Source organism: Conger conger, chromosome 4 (assembly GCF_963514075.1).
Source record: "Conger conger chromosome 4, fConCon1.1, whole genome shotgun sequence".
NCBI classification, from domain to species: Eukaryota; Metazoa; Chordata; class Actinopteri; order Anguilliformes; family Congridae; genus Conger; species Conger conger.
This window is the reverse complement of record NC_083763.1, coordinates 12,667,358-12,682,960: the sequence shown is the minus strand read 5'-3', so window position 1 is coordinate 12,682,960 and position 15,603 is coordinate 12,667,358. Positions and strand designations below refer to the sequence as shown.

The following is a 15,603-nucleotide window of genomic DNA, read 5'->3' as shown; positions in this document are numbered from 1 at the left end:
AGAAAAGCATTCTCCATATATCCAAAAACGTTTCTCTTCTGGCCTGCTACCAGTAACACTGTTACATTAATCTGAAGCACAGGAGAAATGGCTGATTTCATGAAGTCACAAAAATTGTTCAATGTTTAACTTGTGACGTTTAGACTATCTTGCCCCTGATATGCAGTTGAGTCTTTCAGTATTGTATTGGCCGTGTCTGTGCAAGGATAAAGAAAGACACTGTATCTGACAGAAACATTCTTCAAGTAACCTGTGTATGACTAGGCTGTTTCACATGCCAATCCGTAGAGCCACTGCAAATAATCTACAAAAGGAATATTTAAAACCACTCCGAGTATGTCAATGGCAACTTTTCACCAAGAGAAACAATTATATACGTAGCACTATACAATAGCACAGGTGTCGAATCCATCTGTAAATATCCGCTCTCGCTGTGTAGTCAGGCATTCCTGTTGTATGGGGGCAAAGTGCCGCTACCCAAGCTAACGTTAGCTACTCTTTGACGCACAACTCTGCTGACTGCTGGCGTACGGAGCGCCAGCCACTGTCATGCAGTCAGCTGACTCGACGCCATTTTGTCAGCCATTTCCTAGCCGGATCAGCACTTAGCATTTCTTAAGCTACAGTCAGGACCACCCAACCAGCCTCTTCTTGTCAACGGGCCTGGATTTTAAAACGGTGCCTCCGGCGAGGACGCCGTCCGTGTAGGTTAGACTGTCGAGCGGGGCCGGCGTGCTCCTGAGAAACCCCAGCTTGCCTCTCCATCCCGCAGGACAGCAGTGACTAGATAGACGCCTGCAGCCATGGCTCTGAAAATAGTTAAAGGGAGCATCGATCGGATGTTCGATAAAAACCTCCAGGACCTAGTACGTGGCATAAGAAACCACAAAGAAGATGAGGTGAGACAAATACCATTATCACTGTAAAATTAACTGTCAAGATAAACGATTGCCTAACGTTAGCAATTTGCGCAACTTTATTGTTTGAATTGCACCAGCAAGCTAGCCGGTCAAATAAATGCCAGCTAGCGAGACTGGACAGGTAATGTTGGCTAACATTAGCATGCAAGCTAAATCTCTCCCAGTGTAGGCTAAATTCACTGAACAGCTGTTCGTTCGGGTTAGAAATGAACGAAGGCAGAATCCGATAAGGATGCTGTTAGGCTACCGCTAGTCTAGCATTGCATATCCCGGGCTTTACAGTTTAACATAACATACCATTAGCTAAGTTGGTTTACTTTCAGCTTGCTTCCCTGCTTTAATCATAGTTACCTAGCCATAGCCTTAACGTAAATAACTAACTAGCGTGTTTCCAAACTAAAATTATAACGTAGCTATAGCGCTTTAAAACTCATTATTCAACCATGACTAGCCAGCTGACCAGTGCTACCTGAAAATGCTCGCTTAACTTACCTGACTTTGCAACATCTAACATGGCTATAGCTAAGAGTTAGCCAGCTAATTTCTCATCATGAGTATCTCAGCTAGACTACGTTAGTCGGCATTGGTTAGTTATTTTATCCTATTTTGTGTGAACTGACATCTAATGTATGTTTTTTCACGAGTGTCACCTTACCAGCCTGAAATATGTGGCTTCTAACGAGTATGTTTAAGATATCACCAGAGGTAGCTAGCGAGCTAAAGCTATCGTTAGCTAACGTTAGTGTCAACATTGCAGAAGTGATGGCTTTGGACGGACAGAGCTTGTTGATGTAGGCCCCGAGAATGACAAGTTTCATTTGAGAAAGAGGCTTCTTCCTTCCCTGTCCCTTGGCCCCGACCCGCATTTAGTTCCCTTTTAAATTTCATATATGCGACAGATATGTAACCGACCAAATGGTTGATATTTGTGATGTGGTGTATATTGGATCATGCTAGGCATGTTTTCATCTCTTAAACGTTCATTTCTTGCACTTTAGGATTGTTGAAGGCTGCCCTTAAGAACCTTCTGAAACTTCCGGCTAGATGATTTTACATTTGGGGAGCCCTGACAGGATATGAAATTAGCACCTGTCACCAGCCAAATGCTGGTAAAATTTAGATTATGGCTGGTCTACTCTAGCAGGTGCATTAGCAGGCAACCAACCAGTTTGTGTTATATTGTAAAATGTTGAGAGGCGACAAATTCACAAGCCACTATGGACAGTGGGTTAATTTCTTGCCCCTGAGTCAAAACCAAGCTGTTGACTTTTCTTTGGAAATGCGCGTCAAGATCGTACACCTACACCTCGGGTGACCATCCAACATTAGCACTTTTAACTCAAGCAGTTTTGTCTATTTTCCAACAGCATGTGACGGACAGCAGTAACTCTTAATGGACTCTGAAATCTGTCTGTAACGGAGCTCTGTAGACGCGGAGGGAGACGACAGCACGTAATATAACGTGTTCTGCAGAACCCGGCCATCCAAAGAGCTTTTAGTCTATTTGTGTGCGTTTTGCTTGCTGCACAGTAGAGACGCTTTGTGACGCGAGTATTGTCACGCAATCTGCCAGGGCCCGTTAGGATCCGCAGAATTTTTTCTGTCCTGCCCGGATTTGGGCACAGCAGAATCTCTGTATAGAGTATCTGTCTTGGGATTTCTCTAAATTCGCTTAAGTGTTTGGATGCGGTGTTGTCTTGAATGTGGTCGAGTATGGATGGCATTTATTGCCCTGAAGGTGGTTACTGTGTCGGACAATGACCACCTCATTCCTTCCGGCCTGGGCTGCCACTTATATTGTTAACATCAACGGCTTTTAACTGTCAGGCATTTTCTCCATATGACCGAGTGCGGTGTTCATTGCTGATTCTTGTCTTCTGATATTAGCTCAGCTGTGGAAGGTAATCAACAAGCATTTTATTTCAAATTTGAACATGGTGTGCTTGTGACATGCATTATTTTCTGAAGGCTGAATCAGGCTGTGCTTTGTGTGCTGTCCGTCACATAAACCATTCAGTCAGCAATGAGACAGTGTAGCCAACCAGTGAGCATTATTAGTAAATGCGTTTCGATTGCACAGCAGATGTTGAAAATTATTCTTATTATTGTTCTTGTAACGTTAGCGGAGTTGGTTACCCGTTTTCTAGTCTTATCTAAACCCATACCTGACATATTCTGAACACACCTCTTCCATTGTCTTATGTGTAATACCGAATTATAAATCATATTCCTGTCTGCTTCTCTGAGCATGAGAATAGCAGGTGTACCCGTTTTCTTTGTCTGGCATTTGTCAGGTAAGAGCACTTTTTAGGTCACAGTTCACAGTATATTGCCTAACCTGTCATTACAGGCCTAGTCTGGGTGTTCACCTCCCGGGAAAAAACAGGGCTACACTGTGAAATATGAATGAGCCTGGTGTGTACAGCCTGTGAGCACATGAGGACACACTGTTGTGAGAGACACGAGGGCCACTGCTGTTTATCACTGTCAGGCTGTTAGAAATCTGACAGTCAAACAGGCCTTGTTAAGCACTCTGCAAAAGAGGAAATGGGAAGGTGAGTTTGACAGTGTACAGGTGCAGGTTGTGTTGCTCTTGTAACTTCGTGTTTTTTCATGTTGTCAGACAGTCGCTCCAGAGAATAGCATTTGAAAAATAAATGTGATGTAGCTAATGTCTACAGCTAATGCTGTAACTCCTTTTTTAAGTATTACCTGACACTGGAACTAAAGTTTGGTTCCTGGGTCTTTTGTTGCCTGTTCCCCAGTCCGGCTTGATGTGAGAATTGTGTTGTGTGCAGCTCCCTTGTGCAGTTCCTTATCCCATTATTTATTAAGGCACCCTGTAGAAAACTCGTAGGAAGGCCTGGCAATCACGATGCATTTCAACGGTCATGTCTAGTGTCTTGAAAACGGTCATATGATCAAATACAACACTGGCGTTGCATGCGTCTTTTAAGGCAGATCCACCCATAAGGGGTTAAGGTCTTGACTGCTCATCAAAGTGTTTCATAGCAACCGGCTGCCTTACTTGCTGTCGTCCAGCTTCGGCTAATCTCAGAACAGATGAAAGATCAATACTTCCTAGGTAGCAACCTGAGAGCACCCATCTCCCAGAGACTCACAGCTGTTGGTTAGCGCAGAAACCCTTCTGCGAGACTTCTCCATTAGTCAAACTCCTGCTGTTCGCACAGTCTTGAAAGTAATCTGAACCAAATCGGATCAATTTCATTCGTATAGCGCTTTCTACAGAGAACTGTCCATAGACACTTTGCCGAGTTACAGAAGGAGAATGGAGAAAAAGCCAGGCCTAAGAAAAGACTCACTAAAAGCATGCAGCGAAGTGAAAAAACTATGGTGGGAAGAACAAACACTGGAGCGGTGGTGAGGACTCCCCGGTGGGATAAAATCTCAGGACGATTGTAGACGGGGAGGGTCGTGTGACGGGAAAGGCGATGCCAACACAAACTCAGCGCTGCCAGGCTTCTGACCCCAGAGGTTGTGGTTTCCTGGTTCTGTTTCTAGTTCTGGCAGTGGAGAAGGGGATCGTGACTTTCACTGGAGCTGTGGCAGGAGATCCTGCTGACTAGACTGTCTGGCTGAGGGGCTGTCTGGCTGAGGGCCTGTTCTTCTCACTTTCTCGATGGCCCTCTGCACTGCTGGAGTCCAGCTCAGGGACACTCTGTTCAGTGCGTCTCAGTGGCCCGAGGTTTAACGTGAATGGGAGGGATTGCAGATGAGCTCCACTCTCTGGTGTTTTTACCCATGTCTTTAAGCTGCCCCTGCTCTGCCCCGGAACGCCTGCCCTTTCACGGGACGATTCTTCGCTCCGTAATTCAATTTCTCCCTCTCCCCGCCCACTGCTTAACGTGTGTCCTCCTGTCACTTTGCTGTCTTATGACTGAAGACACATGACCGTCAACACAGAGGTTTGTGTGTGTGTGTGTGTGTGTGTGTGTGTGTGTGTGTGTGTGTGTGTGTGTGTGTGTGTGTGTGTGTGTGTGTGTGTGTGTGTGTGTTCGCGTTCGCCAGATTCATTGCAGTTCAAGCAGTCTCTTGCGATGTGTTTGTCTCACATTTTCGTCACTCGATGGCGATAATATACAATCTCTTGTGCAGCCCTCGAGTATGTTTGTGTGTGTTTGTGTGTGAGTATCTTTGTGTGCAGCTCAGGGCCTGAGTCCACCCTTGCTTGTGTGTTCATTGTCCGTTTGAAGTGTATTTAGTCATGCCTATGCTACGACAAATGAAAGGAATAGAAGCTCTTTGCAATTTCTTGCCTGTCGTATACAGTATGATGAATAGGTAGCTGGGTTGTAAAGAAAGACTTCTTTCTGATTCTGCAGTCAGCAAGTAAATAATCGAGCGCTGGAAAAAACCCCAGACCGCCCCATATTCTTTTTGATGAGGAATCACGGTTGTTCTGCCAAATATTGATTGTTGAACCTTTCTAAAGCAAATACATAGGCCTGTGATGTAATTGTTTTATTATTTATTTATGCCTATGAACTTGTTTAGTTTGCATTATCCAGTGTATAACAACACTGGATTTTTAGTATTTTGACCAGTGGTCATTTTCTGCAAATGTGGTCAATAGTTCATGAAAGAATATCAGTTAGATTTTACACTGAAACGTACCCATAAACTGTGAAACAAAGTTTTCTCCAGGGCTGTGTATAGATTTGACTTCCCAGTTACCCTGGCTAAAGTATTGTGCTTCACTGTTGCACCTGTCTGATCTCTCTCTTTCCCTTTCACTTTCTCCTTCTTTCATTCTTTCTCTTTATTTCTTTATCTTTTATTGTCTTTCTTCCCTCCAGGCAAAGTACATCTCCACCTGCATCGATGAGATCAAGCAGGAGCTCAAGCAGGACAACATCGCTGTCAAGGCCAACGCTGTGTGCAAGCTCACCTACGTAAGTCTGGCCTGCTCACAAGCCTCCGCTCGATTCTGTTCCCGGCTTTCAGGAAATTAACTGAATCTGCAATGAGCCAAATCTGATGAAGGAAGCACAACAAAAGCGTTTTATCTGTGTGACGTACTAGCAGCGTTGCCTCCGTTTCTCATAAGGACTGCTAGTTGTTCTCTGTGCTTGTTTGCTTTGTCACACCTTTTTGTTTTTTTGTGTATTCGCTTATTGCACTTGTGTGGAGGGCTGTTGTTTGTCCCCACTGCAAAATTCAGTGTTATTAACACCATAGATACTCACCCCCTCACCTTTTGCTTTTGTTTTGATGGTTGCAGATGCAGGTTGACACCATGTATACTCCCCCAGTCTTTCCTCTCATATTGACAGTTACAATCCTGCTGGTTAACCCCGTATATACTCACTCCCCCACCTTTCCTCTCGTATTGACGGTTGCTGGTTGACACCTTAGATACTCACTCCCCCACCTTTCCTCTCGTATTGACAGTTGCTGGTTGACACCTTAGATACTCACTCCTCTACCTTTCCTCTCGTATTGACAGTTGCTGGTTGACACCATAGATACTCACTACCCCCACCTTTCCCCTCATATTGACAGTTGCTGGTTGACACCATAGATACTCACTCCCCCACCTTTCCTCTCGTATTGACAGTTGCTGGTTGATACCATAGATACTCACTCCCCCCCCCACCTTTCCTCTGGTATTGACAGTTGCTGGTTGACACCATAGATACTCACTCCCCCCCCCCACCTTTCCTCTGGTATTGACAGTTGCTGGTTGACACCTTAGATACTCACTCCTCTACCTTTCCCCTCGTATTGACAGTTGCTGGTTGACACCTTAGATACTCACTCCTCTACCTTTCCCCTCGTATTGACAGTTGCTGGTTGACACCTTAGATACTCACTCCCCCACCTTTCCTCTCGTATTGACAGTTGCTGGTTGACGCCATAGATACTCACTCCCCCACCTTTCCTCTCGTATTGACAGTTGCAGATGCTGGGATACGACGTGAGCTGGGCTGCGTTCAACATCGTGGAGGTGATGAGCTCCTCCAAGTTCACGTACAAGGTGAGGCCTCTCTCTGGAGAACTGTAAGCGGGTCTATTTTTTTCAAATGTGCTTGTGTGAGAACAGTGCTGGTCTTGCGTTTGTTTGCGCTCTCCTGGTAGTGGCCGCCCCTCTCTGGTTTAACGCATTTTTCCTCCTTCCCAGAGGATCGGTTACCTAGCAGCCTCCCAGTGTTTTCACGAAGGCACCGATGTCATCATGCTGACCACCAATCAGATTCGCAAGGTCGGTCTCTGCCATTTATTCCCCGCCCAACCCACTTGTTTTCCCTGGTTTTCTGCCGCTCCGTGTACCCAACTAGTAACTGCATCATTCTTTCTCCATCCCTCTCCATCCCTCCATCCCTCTCCATCCTTCTCTTCTCTCCTCTCGCTCCCTCAGGATCTCAGCAGTCCTAACCAGTACGATACCGGTGTGGCTCTGACTGGCCTATCCTGTTTTGTGACCCCTGACCTTGCACGGGACCTGGCCAATGACATCATGACCCTGGTGAGGCCCCGTCCCGTTACCTCTCTTGGCCGCGCTTTGCCGTGTTTCCGCGGTAACGTTCCCCTCACGTTCTCCTCCTCTTCCCGTGTCCCAGATGTCCCACACCAAGCCGTACATTCGGAAGAAGGCCGTGCTCATCATGTACAAGGTGTTCCTCAAATACCCAGAATCCCTGCGCCCCGCCTTCCCCCGGCTCAAAGAGAAGCTGGAGGACCCCGACCCCGGTGAGAGGCGGAGCCAAGAGGGGCACGTCACCCCAAACATGAACGCTATGGGCGGTCCCCGTGGTTAAGTCCAGAGGGCGCCTGACCGTTGATCCATTTCTGAATCCCCCTGTATGGCTGAGGGCTCAGTGCCCTCACGTGTAATTCAGTCTGTCTGTGATTAAATGCTTCTCTTTTAAAAATAGCATTATTAATTTACGTGTTAATTAGTTAACAAAGGTTCACAAGACGAGACATGTTCATGAGAAGTTTGCTAATACGCTAAATTGGCTAAACCCTCTTTTTGTGGGTGAGCTATCCCTTTAAATTTAAAATTGGAGGGGGAAAAGCAAGTGAGAGGCTCTGTTGTTCTGGTCGTGGAGGAATGTTTGTTCTTCCGCGAATGATGAACATCTTGAGAATTGGATGAAAGGTGAGATTTTGTTAGGGCGGGGGAGTCTACAGGTGTTTGGAAGAGTGTGCATGTTTTTACAGGATTTAGAAATTAAGTCCTGCCATGCGTTTCTTCTACCCTTGAGCTCTGCCGGCTGATTTCACTAATTAGTTCTACCTCTTGGCTGAGGTGATTTTAATAAAAGAATTACTGAAAGCTGGAATTTACACCTCTGTGTTATTTTCTGAGTGCGAGACTGAGTGAGAATCATTGCACTCAAAGGAGACAGATGGCGAAGCTCTTTGTTTGAATGTTTTAATTACATTTCACAGAAGAGTTACCTGAAGAAAATATCATTGTTTTTCAAACCCATAACCGCACAGATTGTTCTAGAATGTTTCCCTCCCGTGTCCCAGGAGTGCAGTCGGCAGCGGTGAATGTCATCTGTGAGCTCGCCCGGAGGAATCCCAAAAACTACCTTTCCCTGGCACCCCTCTTCTTCAAGCTGATGACCTCATCCACCAACAACTGGGTCCTCATCAAAATTATCAAGCTGGTGAGTTGTTTGTTTTCTGGACCAGTTTTAGGGAACAGATGCTTTTAGTGGTACATGTGTAAAATATGAGCCCTGGTATAAAATACCCTGACTGAAATGTGAAAACTCTCCGGCAGATCTGAGAATTACATTACATTACATTAATGGCATTTGGCAGACGCTCTTATCCAGAGCGACGTGCAGTTGATTTGACTAACTCCCCTGGAGCAATGCCGGGTTAAGGGCCTAACTCAAGGGCCCGGCGGCTGTGTGGATCTTATAGCGGCTACACCGGGGATCGAACCACCGACCTTGGGTCCCAGTCATGCACCTTAACCACTACACTGCAGGCCGCCCCAATTTACCAAAACACTGCTCCCATCCAAAATGTATCTTCTAATCTTGGTAGTAACATGCAGATGTTTTAGTGGTGTGTCTGTGTGTGTGTGAGAGAGTGTGGGTGTCTACATGTGTCTGTGTCAATGTTGAGGAATGGGGTAAAATGATTGAAAACCAGGACTGTTGAAATGGAGTTCCCATGAGCACCTGCTGTTTTCCCTAATTGGCCTCTGTTCTGCAGTTCGGTGCTCTCACGCCCCTCGAGCCTCGTTTGGGGAAGAAGCTGATTGAACCGCTAACGAACCTCATCCACAGGTAACGCCTCTTCAGAGACCCCGAGCCACTCTCTCTTAAGTAATCCGCATCATTAATTTGGGAATTATTCTGAAACGCTAACGGCTAACGGCTTCTCCTTCTGCATCCCCCACACCCTTGTCATCTCTCCCGTCTCTCTCTCTCTCTCTCTCTCTCTCTCTCCCATCTCTCTCTCTCTCTCTCTCTCTCTCTCTCTCACTTTCTCTCACTCTCAGTACCTCTGCCATGTCCCTGCTCTATGAATGTGTCAACACTGTCATTGCAGGTTAGTGCTGGTTCACCCTCTATCTTATAGCAGGATTTTCCTGCCTGCAAGTATTCTTTATCGGTGTATTACATTTTAGATTAACAGAGAACAGTGTTGTTTTTGGTCAATCAGTTTCGTTAGTTCTGGCTTTTAACTTTGAATCTGATATTTTTTTGTACCATGTTTGAATGTACCTGGAGACTCCCTTAATTGTGAATTTGCTTGCCAGACTCAATTGAATGTTTCTGGCTGCTCTTCCTGGTACACTAAACCAGAGTACCGGGAATCAGATGACACGTTTGGAAACGGTGGTTGCGTTCTGGCAGTTTCTTCATACTGTGTATTTGTTTTCTCGGATGGGCAATGCCTCTAATGCATTTGCCCGCATGCACTTAATTTGATAGATTAATTTGATAGATTAATTTGATAGATTGCTCTGCTCATTTGTCTGTATGGTTTTTGAAATCCACAATCAAAACCTCTTCGTCTGTGCCAGAAAGGTTTTGGGAGGTATCGCGTTCCTGGTCTGGAGTATTCCTGTGCACCATGAGGATTTTTTGTTTATTCATTTACTTTTCAGGGACTATGTAATTAACATTGTTGCCAGTGAAAAACAAGCAGCAGAGGCGCTGCACACTGGGTTTCTAGCGAGCTCATTTGCAACCCGGTTAGGCTTTTGTACTTCTGAACATTTAAAAAAAAAAAAGCAAGTTTATATGCAATGGGTCTGACTGTGATTTGTCTGTTGGAACACAGTGCTGATCTCCCTCTCCTCGGGGATGCCCAATCACAGCGCCAGCATCCAGGTACGCCACGGCAACCTCTGTCTGCTACCGTTAACCCTTTCCCCCTCCAACTGATTTACTAGCTGTTTTTGAAATACTCACTTAACCGGTTGGTTATTAATACAATATAGACAGTGGTGTTCCTTTGCATGAAGTGGCACATTATATTATGAATAGGACTGACTTTTTGGACATATCCAAATGGAGGCTTATCCAAATGGCTAAATACTAATTATGCTAATTATACAGTCGTAAAACTTGGCACATGAATGCGACGATTAACAGCCAATTTTTAGAAAGCATAATGATAGTGGATGAGATGGTTTCGATGAACCATATTCACATTTACATATTGCTAGATTATGCGAATGTGCCTTATCCAAAACGCTTATTACTAAAATCCACCAGGAAAGCTCTTGACCTATGAACTTCAATATTAATTAAAGAGTATGTGTTTATAAAACTTGCTAATCGCTAATTACTGATGGCTTTTCCAAACTAATGGTTAGCAGTTATTAAAACCAAAGTATGTTCTCATGAAGGTCTTGCTCTGTGACATGCATTACTTGACTCGGAATTTAGTGGGCACTCATCCAAATTACTTCTAATGCAAAAACCAGAGAGAAGATATTGAAGCATATTTCGGGTAACCTGTTTCAATAAATGCAACCGTATTCACATTTAATATAGTGAATATCGCCATGAATATTTATATTGATGAAGGGTGTGAATGGGTGAAATTATGTGCGGTGAGTGTGCGGTGAGTGTGCGGTGAGTGTGCGGTGAGTGTGCGTGCGGTGAGTAACGGCAGACCCTTTTCTGTGTCTCCCCCCAGCTGTGTGTGCAGAAGCTGCGTATCCTGATCGAAGACTCGGACCAGAACTGTGAGCCTTCTATCAATGCCTGCAGTGTGTCATTCTCTCATTGTCTGCGTGTTTCACAGTAGCTCACGGCGAATCCAACTCGACCCCACCAGATCGGTTATGGATAACTCCAGTTTTGGAGAACTCTTATTTTTTTAATATATATTCTTTTTTTAATAGTTTTTTTTTTTGGAGCTGTGGTAAGAAGTATTCCATGTGAACGACCTGATTTAATTTGCTCAAGTAATTATAGAAAACAACAAAAGAATTGCCTTTAAGCTTAGGATTTGTGACCATTGAAATTTCTATATTTAGTGATCTAATATTAATTGTAAAACATAGTTCCAGGCCTTATTTGGCTTGTGTTGTGGTGGGCAGCGTGACCACCTGCAGTTACAGTATCCGGCCTCCCGTAATTACATTAATTACACTTTACAGTGTAAACAGTTTGCACCAGTAAAACTTTTTTTAAAGTTTTAAGTCTGCCGTTTGATTGGAGTTATCCGGATTCAGCCTTAGGACAGTGGCCTGTGTAGACTAGTTCCGTCTGGGCTTGCTTGTTGCCTTTCATTGAAGGCTTATTTCCTTCCTTTTCTTTAGAGTAAACAGTAATATTTACAGTGTAAGTACACTGATGCTATTTAACTAGAAATTAGTAAAATTTTGACACTGCCAGCTTTACGTTACTTCGCTTCATGACCTTTCAGATTTTTTTATTTTTCATTTGTCGTGTCAAAATAGCATCTTTTTAATACCAAAAGAGAAAAGCAATGTGCTGGTAAGAGTAAGGAAGTAAGACTAAACATCAAGCCCTACACGTACGGTTGAGTGTTCTGTGTGTGGCGTGGTGTGTTTTTCCCCATAGTCTTTTGTGTTTGTGTTTCTTTTCCTTTGTGTTCCTGTGTTAGTATGTACTGTGTTGGTGAATATAGATCAAAGAGAAACTAGACCAGGTATCTCAAACTCCCATCCAGGAGGGTTGCTTCTGTGTGAATTTCATTGGGGACTCTTAACTTGTTTCCATTTACTAAATTGGCTGCTGATCAAAAAGGAACCACAGAAACCCGCAGACTTTGTTTACCTCCAGGATTTGAGTTTCAGATCCCTGCTGTAGACTTTAATATGTTTTATAGGGCGTTGTATAATAAACTCTTTGGTAATAAAGCAAAGAGAGTGTATAGGCTGAGTGTAAAATGCAGGGGCAGTGTAGTGACTAGAGCGGGGGATTTCAACCTCTTCTGATCCAGGGACCCAGTTCTGTTGTAGTTCTGCAAAGTCTGAGTCTAGTCTAGTGTTCAGAAAGAGCCTAGCTGCATACAGGCTTTAATGTAGGGAAGGATTATCCAGTTCCAGTCCTGATGGCTCAATTGACTTGTATTGTCTTCAGTTGAATCGTTTGGCTACCCAACCCTGTTCCTGGAGATCTACTGACATGTTGGTGCTCTCTCCAACCCTAACAAAGCACACCTCATTCAACAGCTAGCAATCTGGTAGAGCTGCTAACTATTAGAATCAGGTGTACCAAATTATGGTTGAGTTGAAAGCCTACGGGACAGTAGATCTACAGGAACAGGGGTGGGCAGCCCTGGTTTGAGATGTGGTGGAAGGATAACCAGGTAGCAAGACCAAGCCCTCTCAGAGGATGGAGAGGCCCATTGTAGTGCCTGGCATGGACAACATGAGCCCAAGAATCTGCTGGGTTTCAATTCTGCCCATCTCTTAATTATTAGATTGGAGTCAGATGAGTATATCGACTAGAGTTGTCCGATCCTGGCTTTAGCGTAGGGTAGTCTTAATGCACCGTCTGGCATCTGAGGAGCTTTATCCATGGAGATGTTTCTGTGTGCGTGTTCTAGTGAAGTACCTGGGCCTGTTGGCCATGTCGAAGATCCTGAAGACCCACCCCAAGTCTGTGCAGTCCCACAAGGATCTCATTCTGCAGTGCCTGGACGATAAGGACGAGTCCATCCGCCTGAGGGCTCTGGACCTGCTCTACGGCATGGTACGATGCTCGCATCGCGTCCTGGCTATTTTAAGTGATATAATGCCTTCACGTTTTGTGGAGCAAATTCGGTTCCTTGCCATCAGTTCTCAGTTATGTTAATTTTGTGGGTGACACTCTTTCCAGGTGTCCAAAAAGAACCTGATGGAGATCGTGAAGAAGCTGATGCTGCATGTGGACAAGGCCGAGGGGACCACGTACCGCGACGAGCTGCTCACCAAGATCATCGACATCTGCAGCCAGAGCAACTACCAGTACATCACCAACTTTGAGTGGTCAGTATAACAGTGTTACCATTATGTCACTAACCTTGACTCCATTATGTCACTAACTTTGAGTGGTTTACATTAGCGTGCTGTTGTAGTTCAGGTCCATTATTGTGCTAGCATTAGTGCTGGGTGCAGTATATCAGAAAGATAGCATTGGCGCTGGGTGCAGTATATCATTGAGCTAGCATTAGCATTGGGTGCAGTATATTATTGAGCTAGCATTAGCACTGGGTGCAGTATATCATTGAGCTAGCATTAGCGCTGGGTGCAGTATATCATTGAGCTAGCATTAGCATTGGGTGCAGTATATTATTGAGCTAGCATTAGCGCTGTTGTGTTGCAGGGACATTATTGTGTTAGCATTAGCGCTGGGTGCAGTATATCATTGAGCTAGCATTAGCATTGGGTGCAGTATATTATTGAGCTAGCATTAGCACTGGGTGCAGTATATCATTGAGCTAGCATTAGCGCTGGGTGCAGTATATCATTGAGCTAGCATTAGCATTGGGTGCAGTATATTATTGAGCTAGCATTAGCGCTGTTGTGTTGCAGGGACATTATTGTGTTAGCATTAGCGCTGGGTGCAGTATATTATTGAGCTAGCTTTAGCGCTTTTGTGTTGCAGGTATAGCAGAGAGCTAGCATTAGCGCTGGGTGCAGTATATTATTGAGCTAGCATTAGCGCTGTGTGCAGTATATTATTGAGCTAGCATTAGCGCCGTTGTGTTGCAGGTACATCAGTATCCTGGTGGAGCTGACCCGGCTGGAGGGCACGAGGCACGGCCACCTCATCGCCTCCCAGATGCTGGACGTGTCGATCCGCGTCAAGGCCATCCGCAGCTTCGCCGTGGCTCAGATGGCCACGCTGCTGGACAACGCCCACCTGCTGACCGGCAACACGCAGCGCAACGGCATCTGTGAGGTCCTGTACGCCGCGGCCTGGATCTGCGGAGAGTTCTCAGAGTGAGTGGCACTTCCTGTCCGCCGGACGGCTAGAGCAGTTTGTGCTTTTATGAGCGTAGTTCAGCGGTTGTGTTGTGCTTTTGTCTTTTTTTTTCTTTTTTTTTGGGCCCAAGGTTATAGTAACAACTACAGAACAGGTTGGCTGAGGTGCAATTCACGTAAAGTACCTGTTTTCTACAGCTATGAGCGTCAAATCTAGTTCACATGGTAAATATAGGCCAAGTCAGCAAGTATCGCCTGTCAAACTGGAAGCGTGACATGATCCAATAGATAAACTACTACGGCACCAAGACGGATACAAGGTCACCATGCTAGGATAATATGATGATTGGGACTGGTATCCTGTAGAGAATTTGAGCACTAACACACAGGCCCTGGTTCCGAAACGGCAGCACTGACCCCCAGGTCTCCCATAGGCACCTGGACGACCCCGCCCAGACCCTGGAGGCCATGCTGAGGCCTAAAGTGGCCACCCTGCCCGGGCACATCCAGGCCGTCTACGTGCAGAACGCCGCCAAGCTGTTCTCCACGGTGTTGCGTGGCCCGGAGGGGGCGCCAGACAGCCAGACGGCACAGGAGACCACGCAGCTGCTCGTCGACAGACTGCCGCTGTTTGTGCAGAGTGCCAACCTGGAGGTGCAGGAGAGGGTGAGTGGAGGAGTGAGTGGGGAACAGCTTGGCGGCATACTCATTATGGCTGTTGTTCTTTAGCCCTTTTTATTTATTTTATTTTCTTCTGTGTAGGGATCAGCCCTGTTTATCACTTGCTCTCCTTCTCCCTCTCCCCCTTTCTTCCTCACTCCTTTCCACTCCATCTCTCTACCTCTCACTTTCTCCCACTTTTGTCTCTACCCCCTGCCACCCCTCTCCCTCTTACCCTCTCTCTGCCCCCTCTCTCCCTCGCTCTCTCTCCCCCTTGCTCTCTCTCTCCCTCGCTCTCTCCCTCGCTCTCTCTCTCCCTCGCTCTCTCCCTCGCTCTCTCCCTCGCTCTCTCCCTCGCTCTCTCTCTCCCTCACTATCTCTCTCTCTCCCTCTTCTCTCCCTCCCTCTCTCTCTCTCTCTCTCTCTGTCTCTGTCTCTCCCTCTCTCCCCCTCTCCCTCTCTCTCTCAGGCCTCCTGTATCCTGCAGCTGGTGAAGTACGTGCAGAAGCTGCAGCAGAAGGAGGTGGAGGTGGCGGAGGAGGTGACTGCTCTGTTTGCTGGGGAGCTCAACCCCGTGGCCCCTAAAGCACAGAAGAAAGTGCCCATCCCCGAGGGGTCAGTACTGCCCTCCCATCTCAC

General features: G+C 45.9%; 1 protein-coding gene across 1 annotated transcript in view; it reads left to right on the top strand.

The window, feature by feature from the left end:
* The first annotated feature begins 528 nt into the window (after positions 1–528).
* The window catches only part of LOC133126502 (AP-3 complex subunit delta-1-like), a 30,411-nt gene continuing 15,336 nt past the window's right edge, over positions 529–15,603 (top strand). Inside the window, 16 exon segments of the mRNA XM_061238786.1 lie at positions 529–899; positions 5,738–5,833; positions 6,838–6,918; positions 7,063–7,143; positions 7,300–7,407; positions 7,502–7,631; positions 8,421–8,560; positions 9,120–9,193; positions 9,409–9,458; positions 10,197–10,246; positions 11,061–11,109; positions 12,945–13,090; positions 13,217–13,365; positions 14,092–14,322; positions 14,739–14,970; positions 15,434–15,579. Coding sequence (XP_061094770.1) covers positions 804–899; positions 5,738–5,833; positions 6,838–6,918; positions 7,063–7,143; positions 7,300–7,407; positions 7,502–7,631; positions 8,421–8,560; positions 9,120–9,193; positions 9,409–9,458; positions 10,197–10,246; positions 11,061–11,109; positions 12,945–13,090; positions 13,217–13,365; positions 14,092–14,322; positions 14,739–14,970; positions 15,434–15,579 — 1,859 coding nt within the window. The 5' untranslated portion in view covers positions 529–803.